The sequence below is a fragment of the Larus michahellis genome, chromosome 3, assembly GCF_964199755.1.
Source record: "Larus michahellis chromosome 3, bLarMic1.1, whole genome shotgun sequence".
Lineage (NCBI taxonomy): Eukaryota > Metazoa > Chordata > Aves > Charadriiformes > Laridae > Larus > Larus michahellis.
The window spans coordinates 15,047,661-15,071,486 of record NC_133898.1 but is presented as its reverse complement, the minus strand read 5'-3'; the positions used below and the strand labels follow the sequence as shown (position 1 = coordinate 15,071,486).

General features: G+C 48.9%; 1 protein-coding gene across 2 annotated transcripts; it reads left to right on the top strand.

The window, feature by feature from the left end:
- The first annotated feature begins 1,171 nt into the window (after positions 1–1,171).
- Positions 1,172–20,913, top strand: SLC22A7 (solute carrier family 22 member 7). 2 transcript variants are annotated; one of them, XM_074578206.1, is made up of 10 exons: positions 1,172–1,549; positions 3,727–3,830; positions 9,092–9,246; positions 10,695–10,863; positions 13,947–14,064; positions 18,076–18,185; positions 18,273–18,487; positions 18,970–19,078; positions 20,495–20,696; positions 20,830–20,913. In XM_074578206.1, exons 1-10 carry the CDS (start codon positions 1,172–1,174, stop codon positions 20,911–20,913), a joined length of 1,644 nt encoding a protein of 547 aa, XP_074434307.1. The 2 variants fall into 2 exon arrangements, with proteins under 2 accessions (XP_074434307.1, XP_074434308.1); XM_074578207.1 differs by having other exon boundaries at positions 20,495–20,701; positions 20,850–20,913.
- The last annotated feature ends 2,913 nt before the right edge of the window (positions 20,914–23,826 follow it).

Here is a 23,826-nt window from a genome sequence, read left to right as displayed (position 1 = left end):
GTCCAGAGAAGAGCTACAAAGCTGGCGACGGGCCTGGAGGACAAACCTTATGAAGAACGACTGAGGGAGCTGGGGTTGTTTAGCCTGGAGAAGAGGAGGCTGAGGGGAGACCTTATCACCCTCTACAACTACCTGAAAGGAGGTTGTAGAGAGATGGGGGCTGACCTCTTCTCCCTGGTGACAAGTGATAGGACGAGGGGAAACGGGTTCAAGTTACGTCAGGGGAGGTTTAGATTAGATATTAGGAGACATTTTTTCACTGAAAGGGTTATTAAACATTGGAATAGGCTGCCCAGGGAGGTGGTGGATTCACCATCCCTGGAGGTGTTTAAAAAAAGGGTAGATGGGGCACTGAGGGACACGGTTTAGAAGTGGCTCTTGTCAGGGTAGGCTAAAGGTTGGACTCGATGATCTTAAAGGTCCCTTCCAACCTCAACAATTCTATGATTCTATGATTCTATGACAGTGGTGAGCTGGTGGCCCTCACCCACAGCCCACCCTTTCTCCCCAGAATGCTCACCTCCCTGATTGCTTCCATCCATTCATCTCTCTCCTCTTCTGGGCACCTTCTCACCCCTCTCCATTCTCCCTGCCGCCAGGCCGTGACATGACACAAGCCATACTGAAAAACACTTAGCTGATGCACAGCAGCCAGGCTTTGGTGCCCCTGGGCATCCCTCCACCACAGGTTGCCCTCCTTCTCCTGGGGGCCTGTTTTGTGATCCAGGTGGGCTGGCTGGTGATCAGCTCACACCAGACAGAGCCTGTTGCAGCACCTGAGACGCTGTGTGGTACCCCCGCACTAGAAACAACAGGGCTTTCACAGCACGCTTCCCACGGCCTCCTTCCCTAACACGGATCTCCCTCTCGAAAACGACAAGAGGAGGGAAGGACTCTTGTCCTTTCCCCCAACAGAAGCAAAGACGCCTCGTGCTGGGTCCGCTTGAAATGGATGTGTGGTGTGCACGCAAGATGATTCCTTTGGCTCTACCCCAAATGGAGAGTTTCTCTGTGACTTTTGACAACCTTTCAGCGGGGTCTCAAAGTCCAGCGAAGTGGCTGTATGAAAAGCCATGGGAAGTTGAGCTCCAAGGACAGAGACGGCTTTTCAAGCTCGTGTTGCTGCTCCTTGGTACATAGAGGCTCTGAATGAGCAAACTCCCCAGAAAAGATGAAATTCGAGGATCTCTTGCTGGAAATTGGCGGCTTTGGCAGATTCCAGATTTTGATTTTGCTTATCCTCTGCCTCCCAAGAATCAACCTTCCCATGCATTTTCTGCTGCACAATTTTCTTGCTGCTACCCCCTCTCATCGCTGTGCAATTCCACACCAGGAGGCATTTGTGAACCTCACCGTGGAGGAAGTTCTGCTCATCAGCATCCCCCGGGAGCCCGACGGCACTTTCAGGTCCTGTGAGATGTTCTCGCGGCCTCAGTTTCAGCTGCTGCTCAACTCCTCTCTGCGACCAGAAAACGACTCCATCATCCAGCCCTGCCAGCACGGATGGGCCTACGACCACTCGCAGTTCACCTCAACCATCTCCACCCAGGTAACGCCTGGCCCGTGACCTAGCTGAAAATGAAATTATCTCGGTGTTTCGAGGAGCAGATGGAGAGGTATTCACTGGGTGCGCAGAATCAGAGGGGAATCTTTGCGTTTTAACTAGTGGAAATGACTTGTTGAGATAAGATTTCCCAGAATGGGGAAGCTCTCTGAAGCTCAGAGTTAGAAGCCAAAATTTATCGTTATTACTATTATGAGCATCTTGCTTAGAGTGATAGTTAGAAGTCAACATTTCTCAGTATAACCATGGATCATAGAATCATAGAATGTGTTGGGTTGGAAGGGACCTTTAAAGGTCATCTAGTCCAACCCCACAAAATTAAAAGACACAAAATTAAGTGTCTTAATTTCTCCAAGTGATTGAGAGATTGGGGGGGAGCGGGGTGAAGACACACATATAGGATTTCCTACATGCTTGGGCTTTGCAGAGGATTACACCCATCAGGATTTCATGTGAGCCCTTGACTTGCTTTCTTGATTTTCCAAACACTTCGTAACTTCTATTCCCTTGGCTGCCCCTCCTCGCTGATCTCCAGCTTCCCCCTCTCCTCCCCAGCATTGTGTTGCCTCTTTTCTCTTACCACCCGTGTCTCTTACCGTCAAGCCAGATGTGCTCTCCACGGCCCACCCCCCGCTGAGATGCAGCACACCGGCCAGCCATAACCTTGAGCCTGCCTAAAGTCCCTGCCCATCAAACATTAACCGCCCGCCTTCCGAAACGCTTTGCTAGGGCTGACAGTGATACCTCTGGGTGTTAATGCTTTACCTTTCTTGAAAAGCGGCCCAAGTCACAGGAGGTCTTGGGGAAGGGGAGAATTTGGTCAGATGAAAGGGGTATGGTTGGGTTGGAAATGGTGGCAGATGATCGTCTCAGAGGGAGCAGGGCCGGTGCCTCCTCCCAACCAGCCCTGCTTTCGACGGACATGGAGGTGAGGGTCCGATGTGCACCAGGCCTCCACCTGACTCCTGCACCATTTCAGGGAGAAAGGTGTCAAGCAGCCCTGGGGGAAAAGGCAGGGGAGGTGCCCCGCTGCACGGACGCTGCGCGTGGAGCCTCGTGGTGCGGTGGCCTCAGGACACATTCAAGGGGTCGGGGCTTTCTCTGGGGTCTTTTGCTCTGGCAGCAAGAAAGGTTGCTCAAGGTCTGGCCGGACCTGTCAGAGAGGCTGCGAGGCCGGGTTGATGATTAAATGAGGTTTTGCCAAGTTGGCACATACGGAAAATTAACTCTGCAGCTTGGCCACAGCACTCTGTAATGATTAGCGACATTTGCACCTCCGAGAAAGTAAAATGATGCTCATTAACTTAAATAGCAAGAACGTCTAGACCAACTTCTCAGTAAGAAATCAGTAAGTTAGGAGCTCCTAGAGCTGGTGCCTCCTCCCAACCACCCCTGCTTTCGGCGGGCATGGAGGTGAGGGTCCGATGTGCGCCAGGTCTCCACCTGATTCCTGCACCGTTTCAGGGAGGAAGGTGTCAAGCAGCCCTTGGGGGAAAAGGCAGGGGAGGTGCCCCGCTGCACGGACGCTGCGCGTGGAGCCTCGTGGTGCGGTGGCCTCGGGACATGTTCAAGGGACCAGGAGCGAGCATTTGGTCTGACTCCCCCTCTGCCCTCCTCCTTCCCCCCTGAACGGGCAACTTCAAAGGAATCTGTCCGGGGCAGCAGTAACTGATTATCAACGCCACCTTCCCTAACGAAGGCTGAGGCACGTCTCACAGCTCACCGCAGCGCGGCACCCTGCAAACACCCGTCTCACCAGGGCAGTCCCAGGGCATGACAGAGGGAGACAGGGGAGACGCGTGCCCGGGACGAGTTGAAAGCAGCTATCGCAGGGGTCAGGAGAGGAAAAAGGGGGGTCTCTCTCTCTCTCCATAGTAAGTGGTACCCAGGAAAGCTTTCCGATGCCCAACAAGTGTCTGCAGACAGGCTATCACAGTGGGGACAGATAACCGGGAGGCCTCTGAGTTTTCTAAGATGCAACTTCACTTTTTTCAGGCCTCCAGCACTGCCTTGTGTGCGGTTTAGTGCAGGATTCTACCCCTCCGTCGGATTTGGGCAATATAAATTGCAAGAGAGGATGGCTGACCGCCGGAGGGAAGGGGTTCGAAAAGGCAACAGAGGCCGAACCGGGCACTAAGTGTCGTTTTGTCCTTGTGTTTCAGTGGGACCTCGTGTGCGAGCAGCGCGGACTGAACCAGGCGACGGCAACCTTCTTCTTCATCGGCGTCACGATGGGGGCCGTGGTATTCGGGTACCTTTCAGACAGGTCCGACCCCTGTCAGGCTGTTCCTCCGGGGCTTCAGTTTCGTAACGGGAATTTCACAAACCCGTGGCCTGCAAAGGGCAATCGGAGGGGGGAGAGAAAGGAGAAAACACAATCGTAAAGGGAGAATCCAGCCTCTCACGTGATAATTGGATTGAAGTTATACCAGGGAGCAATGCATTGGCTAAATTAACGGAGCAGACGGTTGGCAGCCCACCAGAGCAGCAGCTCTGGCCTTGGTTAGGAGTGAGATGACCACCACGATGCAGTGGTGAGCATTGCTGCGGGAACAGGAAAAACTGGGGGGAAAAAAAAAAAATCTACTGGCTGTGAAACCGATTGCGGAAAAAACAACCGTCTAAAAAAAACCCAAAAAAACCAAAAAACAAACAAAACAAAAAGAGAAAGCTGGTTAAAACAAGGCCAAAACAAGAGGCTAAAAGGGTTAACTCCTTGCAAGTTATATGCAAATTGGTTAAGGACCCCCAGGTGAGGGGCTCAGACCAAATGCATGCCTTACCTGGGAAAAAAGAGTCTCCAGAAAGCAAAACCTGACTGTCACTACTAGAGAAGCAGGGTAAAGGAGGTTATTAGGAGCAGGGAGGCATTCCATGAGGAAGAGCTGAAGCAATGAGGAAAACAGGAACAAATCTGCTCGTTCTCATTACATGTTAGAACGTGATAATGTAAACCTGAAAAAAAGCCTGAGTAATAACCTAGAAAGGGCATCAGTTAAGAAATGAAATATTTTTTTGCAAACGGCAGAAGCAGGAAACCTTCCGGAGAATATGTAGCGTGCGATCAGGGTGTGCTGTTCACCGTACGCGATTCATTATTTAACGTCTGAGCTTCCTGCGCAGGAAACTGCTTCCCAATTTCCTTCCTCTGGGATCAAACAAGCATCAGCGCAGCGGGCTGCAAAACCGCCGCGCGGCAGAGGGGAATGAGCTTCACACTACAAAGAACCCAGAGATTTAGTGCTGAAGATGAGCATTTTTACGTCCATATCTTTGCATATATCAGGATACTTCTACAAGGACCCAAGACACCTGGCTGATCTTCAAACTGCGTGCCTTGGCTTCGTAGCTAAAATGGTTTTGTAGCACAGCTGGAGGGAAAGAAATTCAGAATCACGCAGAGGAGCAGGACAAAATAAGGCAGAAGGGAAGGTCTCTGCGAGAGCAAAATGAAAAAATAATTTGTTTTTCAAATGGGTTGCGAGGGGGAAGGGCCAGTAGAAGATCAAGGTGTGTAAAAGGAGCATCTGGAAACAAAAAGGCTGCAGTGTGAGACATAAATGAGCCTGTGCTCAGAGGGAGAATGTGTAGAGGCAGGTGTTGGAGCTGGAGATTTGAAATAAGCTGATAGAAGAAGGCACGGAGAAATACACCAGGTGAATGCCAGTAAAGAGCCAGGAGCAGGGGGTGCCCATCCTAGAGCCCCACCGGACCTTTGGGATGAAAAAGCTGGAACGCTGCTGGCGCTGTGTGGCCTCCACAGCAGGGAGCTGGGAAGGCGTCACGTATCAAACCGGTTTTAACCTAATCTCCAAAAAAGATCTCAGGAGCTGCGTAGCGCGCAGCCTGATGTCTATGCGTTCTGGGGAAATGAGTAGAAACTCTTCTGAAAGATCGAGTCGGTGGCTACACGGGTAGATATGAGATACTGGTGAAGAATCAGCGGGGGTTTTGCAAAAGATTCGCTCCTTACAAATGTACTGGGTTTCTTTGAATGTGCCAGCGGGCATCTGAATAGGGGAGATACCATCTACACGGCTTTCAAGAAGTTTCCTTACAAAAGGCTCCTACAGAAATTGAGCATCCCTAAGATAAGAAGGAAGGGCTCTGCACGACTAGATAATTGATTAAAAGCCAGGAAGGAGACGTGAGTGTTCAGTTGTGACAATGGAGGGAGACCTGCTTGGATTTGTGTGCTTTTCAACACGTTTATAAATTATCAGGAAAAGGAGTGAGTGGGGAGCTGATGCTGAGTGCCCAGGCTGGTAAGGATGAGATCTGAGTGTAGAGAACCTCAGAAGAAGCTTAAGGAACCCTGTGACTGGATGGGAACATCAGAACATCTCTCTTATGAGGAAAAGCTGAGGGATTTGGGTCTTTTTAGTCTGGGAAAAAAGACGACTGAGGGGGGATCTTAATCAACGCTTATAAATACCTAAAGGGTGGGTGTCAGGAGGATGGGGCCAGGCTCTTTTCAGTGGCACCCAGCGACAGGACAAGAGGTAATGGGCACAAGCTTGAGCATAGGAGGAGGAACTTCTTTACTTGGAGGGTGGCAGAGCCCTGGCACAGGCTGCCCAGAGAGGTGGTGGAGTCTCCATCTCTGGAGACATTCAAACCACCCCTGGACGCGTTCCTGTGCCACCTGCTCTGGGTGACCCTGCTCTGGCAGGGGGTTGGACTAGATGATCTCCAGAGGCCCCTTCCAACCCCGACCATTCGGTGATTCGGTGATTCTGTGACTGATTCTAACTTCTCATGTAAAACCGAGGCCTCTGAGCTGAGCATAGCTGCCCAGGAGCAAGATTTTGGGGTTATGACAGCTCCAGGCAAACATCCACTCTGCAACGAGCAGTGGCTGGGGAAGGAAATGGAAAATTAAGAATCATTAGGAAAGGAATATAAAATTAAAGAGAATATCACTGTGCGGTACCATGCAAATGCGTGGCGGCCCCACATCTTGAATACTGCGTGCAGTTTTGATTTCCCTTCCCCCTCCTTCCCCGTCTCAAAAGGGTACAGAAGAAATGGAGAAAATTCGGAGCAGCTAACAAAAAAGATCAAGTTATGGCTTGACTCCCAATTAGCCAGAGCAGGACCCTTCAGTCTGCTAAAACAGCGGCTACGGAGGGTTTGAGAGCCAGCTGTGTCCCCGTGAGCAGCCTGGAGCAGACCCTGGCCGCCTGAGCTACCTGGCCACAGGGCCCGCAGGTCACGTCAGGAAAGGCTTGCAGCCCCTGTAACGGCAGTGGGGACAGTCCATCCCGTAAGTCTGCAGCAAGTTTGTTAAACCTCAGGTGTCATAGCCCCCATTCTCCCCTAAAACCCCTTAAAAGCAACCCCACTGGCAACCTTCCTTTCCTCTAAGGGAGAAGAGGTCCCGCTTCTCTGTGCTAACCGTAAGGCAGAGGTTTCAATCTCTAGTGCCCCAGGGTGAAAACCATCTGGTCCCGGCATTTTGCTAGTTTGGGTTCGTTTTGTTCTAAGCTTCTACAGACATTTGGATTTGAGAACATCTCTACTGACAAATTTTACCCCGGTAAACCTTTCAACAAACTTCTCTGTGAACATATATATGAAAAAATATATAGAATCATAGAATATAGAATGGTTTGGGTTGGAAGGGACCTTAAAGATCATGTAGTTCCAACCCCTTCCAACCCCTCCCACTAGACCAGGCTGCCCAAAGCCCCATCCAGCCTGGCCTTGAACACCTCCAGGGATGGGGCATCCACAACTTCCCTGGGCAACCTGTTCCAGTGCCTCACCACCCTCACAGTAAAGAATTCCTTCCTAGTATCCAACCTGAATCTCCCCTCCTTCAGTTTGAAACCGTTACCCCTTGTCCTATCATTACACTCCCTGATAAAGAGTCCCTCCCCATCCTTCCTTTAAGCCCCCTTTGTCTGCTCTTTTCCAAATACTCTTTTGTACCTTGTCCTTGTACCGGATTGGCTGTATGATGTTTTGGCAGACTTCCAGATTGGGATATTTATGAAAATGGCTTTTTTTTTTTTTTTTTTTTTATAATGCGTTTTTCTGCTTGCGCAGTTTGCGCCTTTTATTGCGTCTTCCACATTTAATCCTCCAGAGGCAGTGCTTTCCTACCTCTCCCTTTGAAGACGATTTTAAAAGCATTATTTCTAGCAGCCTCCCTGTAGCCCGCAGTCCAACCCTGCCAGCTCGCCTCTGGTTTCCCTAGCAGGTGGCGTGCGTTTGCGGAGACAATCTAGTAATGGCTCCATAAATAGCTGCCTTGCGCACTGCGGGGAATCTTATGGTTTTATATGCTTCCTACCGCATTTTCAATAGAAGCATTCGTTTAAAAAAACGTATCTTCTTCCTTAGGCAGTTATCCTGTTGGAAAGGGGATCCAGCTCTGGTGTGTTTCTGGGTGTTTGCTGCCGCGACCCAGGGGCATTACGATGACTTTTGCAAACTGGCTCTGCTCAAATTTCAAAGCAGATCCAGGAAACTGCCTGGGCCCAAGCCACAAGGGTTTGGTTTTTTTTCCCTCCGGTGGATTCATTAACTGGCCGCTGCTTGATGTCATTTATGATCATTTTTAGGAATGCTATTGTGGCATTATGTCCTGGCGCATCATTTTTGCCCCTGGAGCAACTGTTCTTGCCATCATCCTTCTCAGGTGGCCACTAAGGGAGCCCTAGCGCCAGAGTCAGACCAGGATTTCAGCGCCGATAGACTGAACATCACCTGTTGATGGGGTCAATTTACTACTCCAGTTTGAATCTCAGCTTTTGTCACATGCAGCCCTGATGTCCATCAGAAGACCGATGCCTTGTGCTCCATTTTGAGTTTTAGATTTTCATGGGTTGTGTAGGAATACATACACACATATTTCTCGCTCTGTGTGTGTGTGTATACATGTGCATTTGTGTGTATTTGATAGTCTGGATTTCTCCACACTCTCCACACAGGACTCTGCACCAGGGGTAAGATGGTCCTACAACTTCCAAAACCCTTGGGGAACAACCCCCTAGCAGATTCCTCATAGACCCCCTTAGGACATCAGGGCTCTTTGCACACGTGGGCTAACGATTGGATTCCTTTTATTTTCCTTTGGGATCTTTGTTTTCCTTCCACGGATCAGGATGAATGTGTCACGGCTCGCTCTCCTCCTCCAGAGCGGTGGCAGCGGCTTGTCCTGAGTGAGCCATGGGAGGAGGACACGCTGGCATGGGGACAGCCATTGGAGGGAGCAGGGTGTGCCAGCAGCATGGGATTTCAAGCCGACACCACTGCATTTGATGGCGGTGTTGAACAAGGGAGCCCGATATAATGTTTTGGCTGCCCGATGCTCATGGGGCAGGCTGGCCCTCTGAATGGGACCGCACCACGGTGGCACCGGCCATACCCAGGGCTGTTTCCTCCTCCCCGGGGCATTGCGTCTTGTGCAAGAGCAGGCAACATTTTCATTTTCCTTCTCACATCTCCGGTTTGCCCCGTTTCAAACCTGCTCCTGAGATAGGTCTCCAGCCGCTGTAATCCAGCCTGTGCTTGTGGCAGGTTCGGACGGAAAACCATGCTCCTGCTGTCGCTCGTGTGCTCTGTCGTGTTCGGGATGCTGAGCGCCGCCTCCGTCTCCTACAGCATGCTGGCCGTCACGCGGACCCTCACCGGGGTGGCCCTGAGCGGCGTCTCCCTCATCGTACTGCCTTTGGGTGAGTTCGTGGGAGTTTGTGGGTTTGCCCGGTCGTAGAGTGGGACACCTGCCAGGCAGCGGGTAGGTAGGGACTTGTCTACTAGCCAGGGCAGAGCTAGTAGGAACAGGGGGTATGTGTGCAGCTTCACTACGGGCAGCCAAAAGAGCATCCCGCTTGGGAGGATCCGAGAATCGCAATTTTCTGTTCGGCTAATTAGCGCTTTAAGTTTACTCAAAATACAACAACCACTTATTAGCACTGCTGTTGCAACATTAACACTCGCAATCCACGCTGCCCAGCTCCTGTATCAGGGGGATCATCAGTGGTACGATAAAGCCACGGACCAAAGCATCTGCCCCTTTCCTCTGGTACTGAGTTCTCACCCTTCCAACAGACTGTTGAGACAATTCGTCGGCGTCGCTCAGTGTTCTCAGCAGGAGGAGGACGGTGTGTCATTTGCAGGGTGTTTCCGCCTCCCCAGACCTGAGGTTGCTCACCATTTTCACAAGTTCACGGTTGCTATTTTTAGAAAGGTTAGGGGGAAAGAATCACCAAAAAAAAAAAAAAAATCATACAGAGCTAGGCAAAACTGAAGCTGAAGAATTTAGGTAATTATCTAACAAAAACAAGCTCCAAATTTCAGGGTACCCAACAGAGCACTGGGTGATTTTGTAGATACAGTTGGCAAGACTCATTGTTCCCAAGAGCAAGTTAGAGGTGCCGCAAAAATTTCCAGGATTTTTGCAAATATAGCCAAAATCAAGCTAATATGGCTTCAGTACTGGAGAAGTCCACACAAGACCTCACAAATCCCAAGGCCTGCTATGGCTTTTTTATTGTGATAAAGGATGATGCCAGCAAGGCAAAGTAGAGCTTGGGAGGGACATTTCTAATTGTTAGAGGTTGTAGCAAGACGTCCAGATCTTTGTAGGAAAATTGGCTTTTAGTTCACACACAGAAACAAGGAGACCGCCATCTGCTCTGCCTTCACATGTGCATTAGTATCTGCTGCGGGTAGATTCCACATGAACGACAATTCATCTTAATATATTTCTTTCATCTGAATATATTTCTTTCATCTGGAATAATGAGTGGGCAGAGAAATGGGAAACTGTGCAGCCAAGATGGTTAGGGAAAAAAAATTATCTGTTTGATGAAGACGACCATTTGAATGCTATTGAATGGGATAAAAAAAAGTGTCGTCTAAGGTGTTTTTAGCACTGTTTCTTACTCTATGACCACTATTTCTTCATTTAAGGCTTTATTTTTAGTTGCTTGCAGCTTTGCAAGAGGTTAAGCATTATTGATGAAGGTTTTAAATGTGCCAGATGTTGGGCAAACAGTGGAACTCTCCTGGAGGAGAAGACCAGGGACGTTACCTTGCTTCGCCCTTGTTAAAAAGCCCTGCAGACCCCCTCCTGGAGAAGCCCTGTGTGTCCCAGCTGAACGTTGCCTCCCTCTTGCAGGGATGGAGTGGGTGGACATACAGCACCGCACCCTCACCGGGATCCTGACTAGCATCTTCTGGAGCATTGGGAACATGCTGTTGGCCATGGTAGCGTACTTGGTGCGGGAATGGCACTGGCTATTAGTAGCCGTAACAGGACCTTGTCTTCTGAGCATCGTCTGCCTGTGGTGAGTGCAGTGACTTGCAGCCGGGCGGCTGGTGGGGATGGGAGCGGGCTGTGATTTGCCTCCTCTGCTCCGCGAGCCTGTAAAACGTCCCAACGCCAGTCCTAGGATTGGCTCCGGCAACCCAAAGAGGAGCGGGACTCGCCTGTGTCCTGCACTCGGATTCCAAGGTGGCAGCTCTTGGAAACTGGGTTTCATCTCTCCTCACCTCCAGCAAGTCCAGGAGCCAAGGTCGCACCACGGCCTTGGGGACAAGGAGGAGGCAGGACTGGGGCTGAGGACAGGCATTTGGGGGAGAGGTTGCAGGGCAAAGGAGCAGGATTTGGTGCCGCAAGCGCTGTCAGATGCGCTCACAACAAGCAAAGAGATCCCAGTAAAGGGCGGCAAGGCCAAGCCGGGTCCCTTGCTTTCATCCCAGGTAGACTCAAGATAAATAATTTGTCCATCCTCTGTCCCCGCCTCACTGGGGGGGATACCTCTGGTACCAATTTTTCCATACGAGCCAATGGCATCTGCAGGCTAGGTCAGGTGCATTTATCTCTGCGCTTCCCATGGCTTTTCTCAGCCATGTAACCATCCTGACAGGTCAAACGCATTGGCTTGCTGTGGGCTATTTGCCTCCTGCAGCCTTACTTAAGAAATACCCGACATCTCTTAAGCCTTAAAATGTGAGACAGTTCATTTAATCAGAGCAACTCATTTTCCTTCTTCTTTTTTTCGTGTATTAACATGGACTAGAGTAGAGGGCTGATTCCCTCATGCTGTGACTGTAACGTGAAGTGTATTGGATCAATTTATTCGATGATCCAAACCAGTCCTTTGAATAAGCAGCTCCATTTCCTGGCTGGACAAAAGTCCCGTGTTGAAATAAGCAAGAAGCTACTCCCACAACAGCCCCACTGAAAACATTCAGAAATGGGGGTCTGGGTCTCCTCCACCTTAGGGTGGTTTTTTGGTTCCTCTTGGGACATCGGTGCGGTGCTGGACCACATGGCAGAAATCACAGCTGTGTCTCTCAGGGCGACGGGGAGCTCCAGCTGGAAACCAGGCAGAATAAGCTCTGATTGTTAGACACTTGGACCCCAAAATTATGTGCTTCATCGCTGAGCAGAAAGAGTGAGATCCAAATGCTAAAGTGCCTTTCAGCTGCCATCAAAGAGGCTTCTAGAGCCTACGGTTTGTCTGTCCATGAGCATGAAGCAGTAGATTAAATAGCTGCACAGATCTAGCAGAAAAATCTCAAATAACACATATGAAAAAATGGGATATAAACTCATGCTGTTGTTAATCAACGGCTTAAAAAATACGTATTGTTTTACTGGTGATGAGAGTTTTCTGGCAAAGAGTTACATCTGACACTTCACCGATCGACTCCAACGCAACTGAAATATGCGTTCTGTTGACTTTTTTAGTTTGAGTTGTTTGCTCTTTCTCTAGGACAACCAGCCATAAAAAATTGAGTCCTGGGAAGTGCTGAAATTCGCAGATACGTTTGGACCCACCTTTTCCATGATAACTGATTATTTTTTCTCTCTCGTTTTAATGCGTTTTATGGAGATTAGTTCTCCAACAAATTACACCGTAGTCTGATCACAATTCAAGCACCCAAGAGGTCAGTGATTGTTGGATAATTAAAAGTCCCTAACGTATGGAATCAAAATCTAATTTAGCACACTCTGTAGATACTGTTGACACAACGTCAGAACTCAGCTGAGACATTAGACAACCAAAAGACATAACATTACACTCTGGAAATGGTGGCAATGAGTGCACAATGCCACCTTTCACTCTTTGTATTTCCCAAGGTGCATTGGGTTATAAGCTTTTGGGAAGGAGACCTGAACTTTCCAGAAGACCAGCTCTGCAAAGGTTTTTGCTCTACACATCCTTTGCAGCTGCTGCTTGAATAGTGACAGCGGTTGTTCATTAGGTTTTTTTCGTAACCTGATTCAGGGCACATTAATCACCAACAGCTTACAGGGGACTGGTCTCGGCCCGCTCCACTGGGAGACTCCAGTGAGAGATTTTTGACAACTGCATGACCTCAGTAGACCTCACACCCACGTACTTCTTCAAGGTTGTAAGTCTTCCCACTCACTGCACAAGATGCTCAGCTGAAAGTTTCCATGAGAACCACAGATTCTGTTTCCTACTTGTCGCGGGGGACAGATTTGGGTAGCAGGAGGTAGGTGTTGGCCGCTCTCACAGAATGTAGCCACTGTGGGGTATTTCCAATGTCTTCCAAACCCTGGCCACTATGCAGACCCGCAAGATGCCACGGACCCTCTAGGCCAGATGGGCTGCACTGTGGCCTGGGAAGCTCCAGGACAAACAGGGCCACGTAGCCATGAACTGCAACCAGATGCAAGATCAGAGAGAAGTCCAAGAAGAGGGAGTTGCAGATGCTAGTTTGTGACAAGTGCTGGATCTTTTGCTGGAACAGACAGAAAAATAAGAGTCACGGGACTCCCACCCTACACAGGTCTGCTACGCAGACCGCTCAGAGTTGCTAATTAGCTCCAGAGCAGTACAGCATCCCTTGTCGCTCAATGACTAGCATGGATACTTCACTAGGGGCCACAGCTCCAATGATTTAGACCCCAGTTGACCGTGGTGTGCAGAAGGCTGTGATTATTGTGAAAACCAAACAATTTTAGCCATTAGCAAAGTAAGTATAGAGCCCGCTAATTCCTTTCTGCATAGTAATTTTTTATATCCTACAATTTCAAAGTTTAAAAGAGTCCCAAAAAGCACGAATCTGTAAATATAAACACCGAGGCCAATTTTAACCGATAGGAGTTTGAAACTTCAACCAGCTCAGGAAAGTCGAGCTTCGATCAAAGATCACATGCTAAAAATTTTGGCTGGATAGACTTCAATGGTCAGGCTGTAGTCCATTAAGGGTAGAACAGCATGTGCGTGTAACAGGGTTGTCCCGTTACTCGTATGCTCATGCACCACAGTCGCTGCTTTTAGCTGAGGTTGAAGTCTCACAGAGGAGACCCCCTCTCTTTGGCCAGGGCCATGTGTGTGGGGTGGAAAACATGGAGCGCCAACAGGAACACTGTCTTCTCTCCTCGCACCAGGTGGGTCCCAGAGTCTGCCCGGTGGCTCATAGCCAATGGCAAAGTGAAACAAGCTCACAGGCATCTGCTTAGATGTGCAAGAATGAACGGAAGGAAAGACTTCGCTGTCTCACCAGAGGTGAGAAACTGAAGATCCAGACACGTGTTCTTCCTCTCCCGTTTTCTCTCTCTCTTATTTTACTTCTATTTGATACCTGAAGTAATGCTCAGCCTGCGATGTGATCTGTGGGGCACTGTGGTCCATGGGGAGCCACGCTCCGTTTTACCCCGGGAAGGAGCTACATCCGCTCCCTAAGATAAAGCAGCGGCTCAGCTCCCATAAGGCCAGAAATCCCCTCCATTAGGTGGAGTGCCTTTCCATTCACTATTGCCACGACAAGAAGCCTCGATGCACTGGACACGGGACTAAATATGCAGCGAGAGAGGAGCCCAGCCTCAAAAAATACGGCAAACAAAAATATTGTTGGCCACGCGCTGGTACAAGTGCTAGCAGAGAGCAGACGCACGTTAATAGGATGTAGTTAGTGTATTTTCTCTCATACTGCATTTGAGATACTGCATATAGAGTTATCCACAAATGTAAAGGCTCGTCCACCTCAGGCTGCACTTAAGAGCACGTGTCAAACTGGAAGCCTTAGTGCCCCAGCGGTGAATGTGGCTATGAAGAACGTTTAGCATAATCAGCTTTTTCCCCTGGCTAAAGCTCTGCTCTCAAGTCAGTCGTGGCTCTGCCAGCAATTTTAAAGGAACGTGGCATTTAAAGGGTGAGGCGTTGGGCAAAGCAGGCAGGTACCTACTGGTTTGAATCCATTTTTGCTTGACCCCAGAGATGTAAAGGATGGAGTGAAGATGCTCATCTAGATGACTGAACAAATAAAGGGGAAGGAGAACCCAGAAAAATAGCTAGCTAGCTATTTTCAGCTCCAAAGCTCAAGGTATGAGGCTGATCTGGAGGTCTTTGTCTTGTACTGAGTTCTATCTTAAAAATGTATTTTTGCATTCAGACTCACAAATGTCAAGACCTTGGTCCATAACACTTACTTAAGGACATGCTGGTCGCTCCAGGGCATGGTGATAAGCTCAAGTGACATCCCAGCTCTAGGGAGGACTCAAGGGCCAGGCAGGAGCTGATCTCTCCCTTTGGAGAGACACCAGAGCGTAGTCAGCGCTCGCAACCACCCTCCACAGCCAGGCTTGGATGGCTGCACGTCCGTCACCTCTGACTAATTTGGTCCACATGATTGGTCTCGACCTTCTCAAGAGCAACAAAGCCCAGCTGTGAAATCTGGTGGGTACGGAAGCCTGTAGTTCATTAAACATCAATCTTTCCTTTAACGTCTATTGGTTTTCCTCTTACCAAAAGAGGAAGATGGGAAACCCCTGGCACCAGCGCAGGAGCCTTGTGCTTTGCTGTCACGGTCCAGCTGCATCTCTGCGTGCAGCCAGTGCTCCTGCATCCACAGCGCTGCCCCGTCCTGGCCAGCACGCCACTTTTTTAAAAGCAGTTTCTTAATATCTGTTGAAGAGGCGATGAGCCCTTTTGATTTACAACAGAAACATGTCGTTCCATCATGTGAGAAATTATGAATTTACTGGTTGTGGCAGGCAGGAGCCGAGCATGACTCTTCCTTGCCTTTAATCAAGCCAGTAGCTCTGACTAAACATGTGAAAACAACAAGTTATAACCTCTTTCGTTTAGCCTTGACTGATGACTCTGTATTTCGGAGTGCGGTGTTTCACCAGGAAGGGCATGGGCTTGCAGCCTCATACCATTCTTGGGGCGAGGAAATGTACCTGGGGCTTCCCCGCTATCACAGCCTTGCACCAAGTCACGCCACGCTGTGACCGCGGGACCACCACCAAGAAAGGCTTGCAGTTGTGACTCATCAGGTTTATAGGGACATACTTATTTTTCTTGTCCGTATCCAAACACGCAGGCAACACAGAACTGCCGGATTCTGGCTCGTTGAGTTGACTTGACTGTGCATCAGTGTGTTTTGATGGCTTATTAAGGTAACAACTGGTCTTCCTGAGTTCAGAAGACTGAACTTTGAAGGACATATAATCTCCGGATAATTGCACAGCACGTTACTGACATACTCCCAGGTTTAGTAGCATTGTTTTACAGAACTGATTAAGGAATTTCCCCGTGTGAAATTCTTTTTTCAGTATGAAAGGCTTTGTCACTCATCCAAAATCTACGAAGGGTAGCATGCAACTAGAAACAAAACCTTAGCTCTTCCCTAGTAAAACATGCTGTTACTTATAGCTGTCCTCTTCCCTTTCCTAATGCTTTCTTTCATTTGTACAATTCTTTCAACCAGAGAGCTCTTTGGGCTGGGATTCCTCTTTTATTAAACATTTCCGCAAGTCCCCAGCCCCCATAATTGTTCAGCACCATCTTAACTGTAGGTGATGCTGTAGGTCTGCAGATTCCTTCACCCTCCTCCCCCTTCCAGCCATCACTGAATTATGTACATTTTAAGTTTCGTGGGGTTCTCGCTGTTCTGGCTCTCCCAGTTGTCCTTCCACATACCACGAAATCTGGCTAACAATACATAATGGAAGATGTTTTCCATGTTAACGTCTTACGTTACCGATTTTAATAGCAAATTGTGCAACTTAAAGAGAGGACAGACTGCCAACGGGGTAACTTGAGTCTAACATTGAAATTCTCAGCATTGCAGAAGCAGTCTGTTATCAGTGCTATGATTCATCCTATGCATTTGGATGAAAAGGCTTATTATTTGTCCATGAAAAAGGTAAAAAAAAGAAGGTAAAAGTTTAAAAAAATAACATACTTGCCGTAGTGCAGTATTAACACAAGTTACCAGATCCAGAGATGATTGTACAGAAATAAAAGAAAAACCTGGGTTCAACAAACCACTAGATAATGTAGGAAACGATCATCGAGGTGCTAAACAGAGAGACACCCTGTCTGGTTCAGCAAGTCCCTGACCGGCTGGAGGCAGTGACATTTCTAGGGGAATATCTCTACACGCTTGCCCGGCTCCTCTGTAGGCGCCACTGCAGGACGCTGTTGGAGACAAGGCACTGGAGAAGATGATCCTCTGGTCCAAGACGCTGCGGGCCCTCTTCATCCATCTAAGTTGTAGGTTCCCTATGTGGCTCTGCGGCTGGGATTAAGTATTTATGCAAAAGCCTGGGCCAAGGCTTTGCTTTCTCTGAAGAGGGGATTGATTTGAGAATACATGCAACCAGTTAACCAGACTCTCTCCTCAAGGTGTCCTGTGATTCATTGCCTAATCTAATTGTAACTGCCCTACCCTGATGATTTTTGGACATGGTGAAGCAAGGCTGCCCTGAGAGGAATTCACCTCTCCCGACATTAGGTGTCCACACCATCACTGTCTGCAATCTCCTTTACAGTCTGCACTCTAATGAATGATGGAGGCTAGCAAGCGGTTCTTCTGACCGAACGCAGCTCTTTGCTCTAGGATAAAATGACTCCATCACTCCCACTGGAGATCTCCATTAACTGCACAGGGAGCCCACGGCAACCGGCTTAGGTACAGCTGCCTGCATTGCAGACCTCTAGTTGGGTGACTCTCTTGCGTCTCAGCCAGTGGGTAGAACTTACCAACTCTCCTGGTACTTGCCCCTAATTCCATTGCTCAAATTCCTCTCACTTCTCAGTGCCTGACTTTTTTATGTATAGTCTGCATCCGTATAAACAGATGTATAAATAATCACACTTTACACAAATGCATAAAGCGTGCAGCTCGCTGTCAGCTCCTGCCCGAGGCCTGGCACAACGGCAGGCAACCACACGGGGAAGGGGGTGCAACTGGCCAACGCTGACTTTGCTAACACCATGATCTGACATTTTTCTGCAACCCTTTCTGCCACGCAGGGTATGTGGGTACGAGGGGAGCAGGGGCCATGGGAGGAAAGAGAGGCTTAAAACGGTAGGCAATCTATAAAATTGTAGGAAGACATGCCTCTGATAATGTATGCCCAGGGAATCGTTCTGCAATGGGAATGTATGGAAAATGCAAGGCGGAGCCGGAGCTGGGAAGGGCACCGGCCCCAGCCTGTCTAGGGTTTATATCTGGATCCTAAATGTACAGCAGTTGAGCTATTATTACCTTCTTCCCACCTCTCTCAGGCTCTCAGAAGGATGGCAACAGACAAAAAGCCAGGAGAGAGTTACTCCTACATCAGCTTATTCAGGACACCAGTCTTGCGGAAGATCTCTCTGTGTTCTGGGGCTGTGTGGTAAGCGGTGTCCCTTTGCCCAGGGGATTTGTCCTGCAGTTCCCCGGCTGGATTTCCCTAATCCCCATCTCCACACGCTCCTTGCAGGTTCGGCGTTGCCTTCTCCTATTACGGCATGAGCATGAACCTAACTGGCTTTGGGCTCAACATGTACCTCTCCCAGTTTGTCTTTGGCATCATTGAGATTCCAGCCAAGATGATCATGTACGTGCTGGTGAATCGAGTTGGGCGACGGCAGAGTCAGGCGTGGGCGCTCATTCTGACCGGACTATGCATAGGAGCCAACGTCATCATTCCCAAGCGTGAGCCGCTCTTCTGCTATACGCAGTCCTTGCTAAAGGGGAGGTTTCCATTCTGGGCAGTGCTAGAGAACAGCAGATCTTGCCCACAGGCAACTCTGTATGGAGATGTCCTCCTCCTGTGGGTCAAGGTTGCTAATGTGGGCTGGCCCTAACATCTGGGAGCAACAGATGGTCTCCAGTCACTGTGAAGTGGCTAGTAAGGGTCCAGTGACAGAAAGGTGAAGTGCCTGGGTTTTTTATAGACATTATCCAATGGGAAATGTCAGGACCTATCCTTTCACCAGTTCAGCTCCCACTTGGGCTAATAGTTACCAGACTTACTGAACCAGACTTTGGAGGCAGCAGCTCCAGGGCTATGAAGCTCCCTGTTTTGTCTGTAGGAGCATTGAACCTTCTTCGTTCTTGTACCTGAAGCCACAAGAAGCTTCTTCCTAGAGGCTGCTCTTAGACCATTGTCATGAATGTCTCTTCTTTCCTCCTAGCCTTCACCTCCCTGCGCTCTGTAGTAGCCATTATGGGCAAAGGTTTCTCAGAAGCTGCATTCACTACCGTCTTCTTGTACACCTCGGAGCTCTACCCCACCGTACTGAGGTAAGAGATGCCACGTGCCTGAGGGCACAACCAGAGCCTCGGTGGGATGTCACCCTCAGGTCTTCCACATCAGCACAGCAGGACGTGCTGTTGGCTAGACTGCGGGCCTGATGCCTTGCCTCTACAAGTAGCAGGTTCTAGGGATTACACATACTCACCAGAAAGGAGCAGAAAGCTACCCTTTTTTTTTTACGTGGCTTATGTGTGATTCGGTTATGTTGGTAGGAAGATGTATCAAAAGGTGAGGAGTATTCCGTGTGGGAAGATTTTTGAACTCCATAAGGCATCTGTGCTCAGTAAAGTCTTAATTCCCTCTGATAATCTGCCAGTAACTGTTAAAAGACCCCCCAAAATAATGATTTGAAATATCAAGTTTTATAAGGGGGACATACTACTACATGTTTGACAGTCTTCTGGAATTCAGATGATATTAAAGCAGGGATTAATTAGACTTTCGGGAGGAAAAAGAGAGCTTTTTCTTCATGAAATATCCAGGTAATGGTGACATAAAACCGGACTGAGCATCAGCATAGTTTGGGATATACCTGAGGCGGGTGGAGGGAACGGCCTCACTGGTTTCTTTGTGAAAGTCTGGAAAACCTCTCTTGATTACGGCAGGGCTTGTGGCTTACTTCACCCCTGTCCCTCCCTGCCCAGAGCACCCTCCTCTGCCATATAGTCCTTTAACTGTCACTGGTGTGTTGTATGGGGGGAACGACGCGCGTTTAAACCGGAGTGGGCATGCTCATCTGCTACTTTTCTTCTCAGATGGGCTTGTATTTGCATGTGCTCAAAGACACTGACAGGTAAAGACAAAAACATTGGTTCCTTCTGCAGCGCTTGCTCTGCGGATGTGCAAGTAGGTCCCGGCACGCCTGTTGTCGGCGTGAAATGCCACCCATCCCCTGAAAATTAGTAAGTGGACTAGGTCCCAGGTCTTATTTTTGGCCTCTTCTCCAAGCTCTCCTAGGCTTATTGCTACAGCAGGACCAAAGGTGTTCACAGGTATCTCTAGTTCATGCCACCTGGCTGGAAATACCTGGGAGAAGGAGGGACTTGGGTTTGCTCTCAGCAGATCAGAGGACTTACAGGGTTGTAGCCATTTAAAGCAGAAACAACTTTAGAGCAGGTATTTTTAGTGGGGAACTTCTCTCTCAGATATAGATCTATTTATCACAGCAGCTACAGTTACTCTCTGAGAAATATTATCATTGTAGGAAGATATGAAGAAATAAAAAAACCTCCCCAGAAAAAGCACGGCAGAGGAAAAACCTGGAGGTGGGGAAAGCTTCTGCATTTATAGAAAAAGAGGGGGAAGGGGCAAAGGGTCTGCACTTTTTCCCAAGGTCTGACATGAAAGAAGTACTATCTCTTTCTCGTGGTGGTCTGGGCCACCACGGTGCCCTACCTTTCCAGGCAGAATGGGATGGGGTACACCTCCTTCGTGGCACGCCTCGGCGGGGCTTTGGCCCCCCTTGTGTTTCTGCTGGATGAGGTGTGGAGGTCTCTGCCCGAGGTGACCTACTGCGGGGTAGCAGTGTGCTGCGGCTCGGTGGCCTTCCTGCTCCCGGAGACACTCAACGTGCGCCTGCCTGAGGGCATCGAGGACATCGAGAAGGCACAGTGAGTCGGCTCCATCCCGCCCTGCGCGTGGAGCCTGATGAGAGAGGCGGGCGACGTCCCTCTGGAAGGGACAGCCCGGTGGGGATGGGGGCTGTCAGGCTTCCTGCTCTTCTATCCATCAGCCCAAGCGTGCCGCCTTTTCTTCCAGAGTGAAAGGGCCACCACAAATCGGCGCTCCCGAGGGCATACTGCTACAGACTCTGCCGAAGTGAGGGACTCTGTGGGACGGCCACTATGGAGGACTGCAAAACCGAGCCGTGCTCTGACCTGTCAATAAAAGAGCTTTTGCTGTCTACCGAGTCTCTCTCTGCAAGGGAAGTGGGGCGGAGGACACTGGAGGAAGGAGGCAGATCACGAAACCAGCTGGAGGGAGCCAACCCCACTCTGTAGCGTGGCCAGGAGCAAGAACGCAGAGGTCTAGCAGGGTCTGGAAATAAAGGCACCCTGTGGCAAGCTCTTGCTGGACAAGCAGCACCTTTCAGATCACCGCCCAGCCTTCCTGAAACTACTATCCATTAGTTTACGCACCACAAGAAACGCGATGCAGCAATAAAAAAAACATCAAGCGTGAATTGTACAAAATGAAATAACCTCAAATAAATCTAACGGGATGGTGGATAAACCGTAGCTACGAATATTTCTTGGATTTGGAAATGGTCTGGATGCTTTTCACACTGAGGCCCAAAGACAGCAAAAAGCACACGCAGGAATCTCACCGAGAGTGGGACAACTGCAAGCATTTGTCCTACGTACATAAAGAAGAAAGCACGCTTTTGCAGATTATTGCAAATTATTTTTTATTTGTTTTTACAGATTATTTTTAACGCAACCTTACTACATTAACTTTTGCATTGCATATTGAATAATTTGTTACTTGATTTCATTCTGCTTACCGGTCTAACGCATTGATCTGAAATTCAGGGAATGCCTCTGCATCTTGCACTTACTTGTGCAGACAACACCGCTGAGCCACCACAATATCCATAAATTTGGAACCCTGACAAGCATCGCTTCCCTAAATCGGGAAGAGGGAATGGCCTCAGCATCCGAGTCTCAGGCGGACCGCGATTCCCTGGGCTGTGAGACGTTTTAAGCTCAGCCATGCGCAGCCCTCGGAGGATAAACACAAACCCGGGATGCATCTGGAAGCGGGTGGAGAGGCGCATCCAATCCCAGGTCCGTGAGCGCCTCCTAGTAGAAACAAACTGCCTGGTAAAATTATATACATCACCTTTTTGCTGTAAGGCAACAAAAGGAAAGCAAACTCCTCAGAACCACCCGCGAGGCTAAGAAAATTTTGCGAATTATTTCTGTCTCAAAGATTGGGTCAAGTAACCCGCCAAAATGCCTGGGCAAAGCCTGTGCGCTGCCTTGGGTTCGTCAGCGGCACCCCCATGCTAATAATCAGCGAGCCGCAACACGCCGACACTGGTAACAGGGCACAATATACCTTCGAAAGTGCCATGTGCGGTGCACTCGTTCGGGCACCTGTTCAGGGCACTCCCGTACCTACATCAAACAGGTGCTGGAGACACCCCTAGGCGCTCACACCATGAGGCAGCACGCGAATTGTGCCAAAGAGTAGAAATCAGTAGAAATTTCTGGATTTGGACAAGCCTGGTCTCTCTCGTTATTTCACACTTAGTAGCTGCGGGAGTTTTCACATCTTCTCTATACGCCTGCGAGTATAATAAAATTATAGCGGTGATGCCGGCAACAGTTTCTGATCTGGGAGCAGTACATCCTCCCCTTGTTTTGGCCATCCTGCTCGGAGCCTGAGCAGGTTAACGCTGCAGCACTTTCTTCCAGGCCATCCAGGAGAGGGGGCAAGGCAAGCCGTGAAATTCACTGTCACGACCTGGCAAGTGCCAGTCCAGGAAAGCTTTTTCAATAAAGAAGGCAAAATTTCGCTCCAGAGCAGGAGAAAGGCGAGATTTAATGTCCCGATTTCTTCCCCACCTCTTTAGCCTGGTCAGAAGGACAACGGATGGGGTCCCAAATCAATGAGGCTGAGAGCGCCCGTTCCCACTCTGCCCACACAGGAGCGTACCCACAGGCTTCTCCCCACAGACCAAGGTGTGCACTACAAAAATTACCACAGCTCACTTCTACATAGCGGGGTTGCGACAATATTGCTTTAAAACCCTTTTCTTTTCCTTGGGGAGGCATTTTAAGCTCCAGTTGTTCCTGTTTTATATTCAGGAAGTAAGTTTTAGCTTCAAAAAGACGAAATTTCAGTATCCCAAGTTTCATCCCAGTAACAAACAGAATATACAATAACGTCCCATTTTAACAAACTCTACTTTGGCATTCTGTCAAAGTTGATGAAAAATAATCTGACTTTTTTTTTTAAATTTGAATGTTGTTATCATCCATTTGGCCTACAGTTAAGTGTCTTGTATTTTCCTTAGACTATTAATAAAATCAGTGTTTTATTATACCAGCTTAAAACACTAATTGTTGTCCCTGTCCACAATTCTTTCAGGGTGAAAAACACTTCATTAAAAACGTTTTGGGAAAGCATTTCATTAAAAACATTTTGAAGGAGAAGGCTAAAAACAATTTAGCAGGAGAAAATTAAATAGCAGCCATTTTTAAAATTAATTTTTTTTTTGTCTGTGAATCACGTAACGCCTTGTGCTGTCAAGAAGAAAAGGCAGTACCATTAGTGTGCAGGTCACGACCAATCGACCACACATCTGAGTTTCCTTCAGCAAAATGTTCTTGATTTCACGGAATCACGGAATCTTCATAGTTGGAAGGGACCTCTAGAGATCATCTAGTCCAACTCCCCTGCTAGAGCACGAGTGCCTAAAGCACATCCCTTAGGGCTGCATCCAGGCGGGTCTTGAAAATCTCCAGAAAAGGGGACTCCACAACCTCCCTGGGCAGCCTGTTCCAGTGCTCTGTCACCCTCACCGTAAAGAAGTTTTTCCGTGTATTTGAACGGAACTTCCTACGTTCTAGCTTGTGCCCATTGCCCTGTCGCTGGGAACCATTGAAAAGAGCCTGGCTCCGTCCTCCTTAAACCCACCCTTTAGATACTTGTAAACATTAATCAGGTCCCCCCTCAACCTTCTCTTCTCCAGGCTAAAGAGTCCCAGCTCTTTCAGCCTTTCCTCATA

Bases quoted from the DNA above. Each gene is read 5' to 3' on its own strand.
- SLC22A7 (XM_074578206.1), top strand. From the start codon at position 1,172: ATGAAATTCGAGGATCTCTTGCTGGAAATTGGCGGCTTTGGCAGATTC. The intron at 10,864-13,946 runs GTGAGTGCAGTG...TCCTCGCACCAG, and splicing joins CTGAGCATCGTCTGCCTGTG to GTGGGTCCCAGAGTCTGCCC. The intron at 14,065-18,075 runs GTGAGAAACTGA...CACCTCTCTCAG, and splicing joins ACTTCGCTGTCTCACCAGAG to GCTCTCAGAAGGATGGCAAC.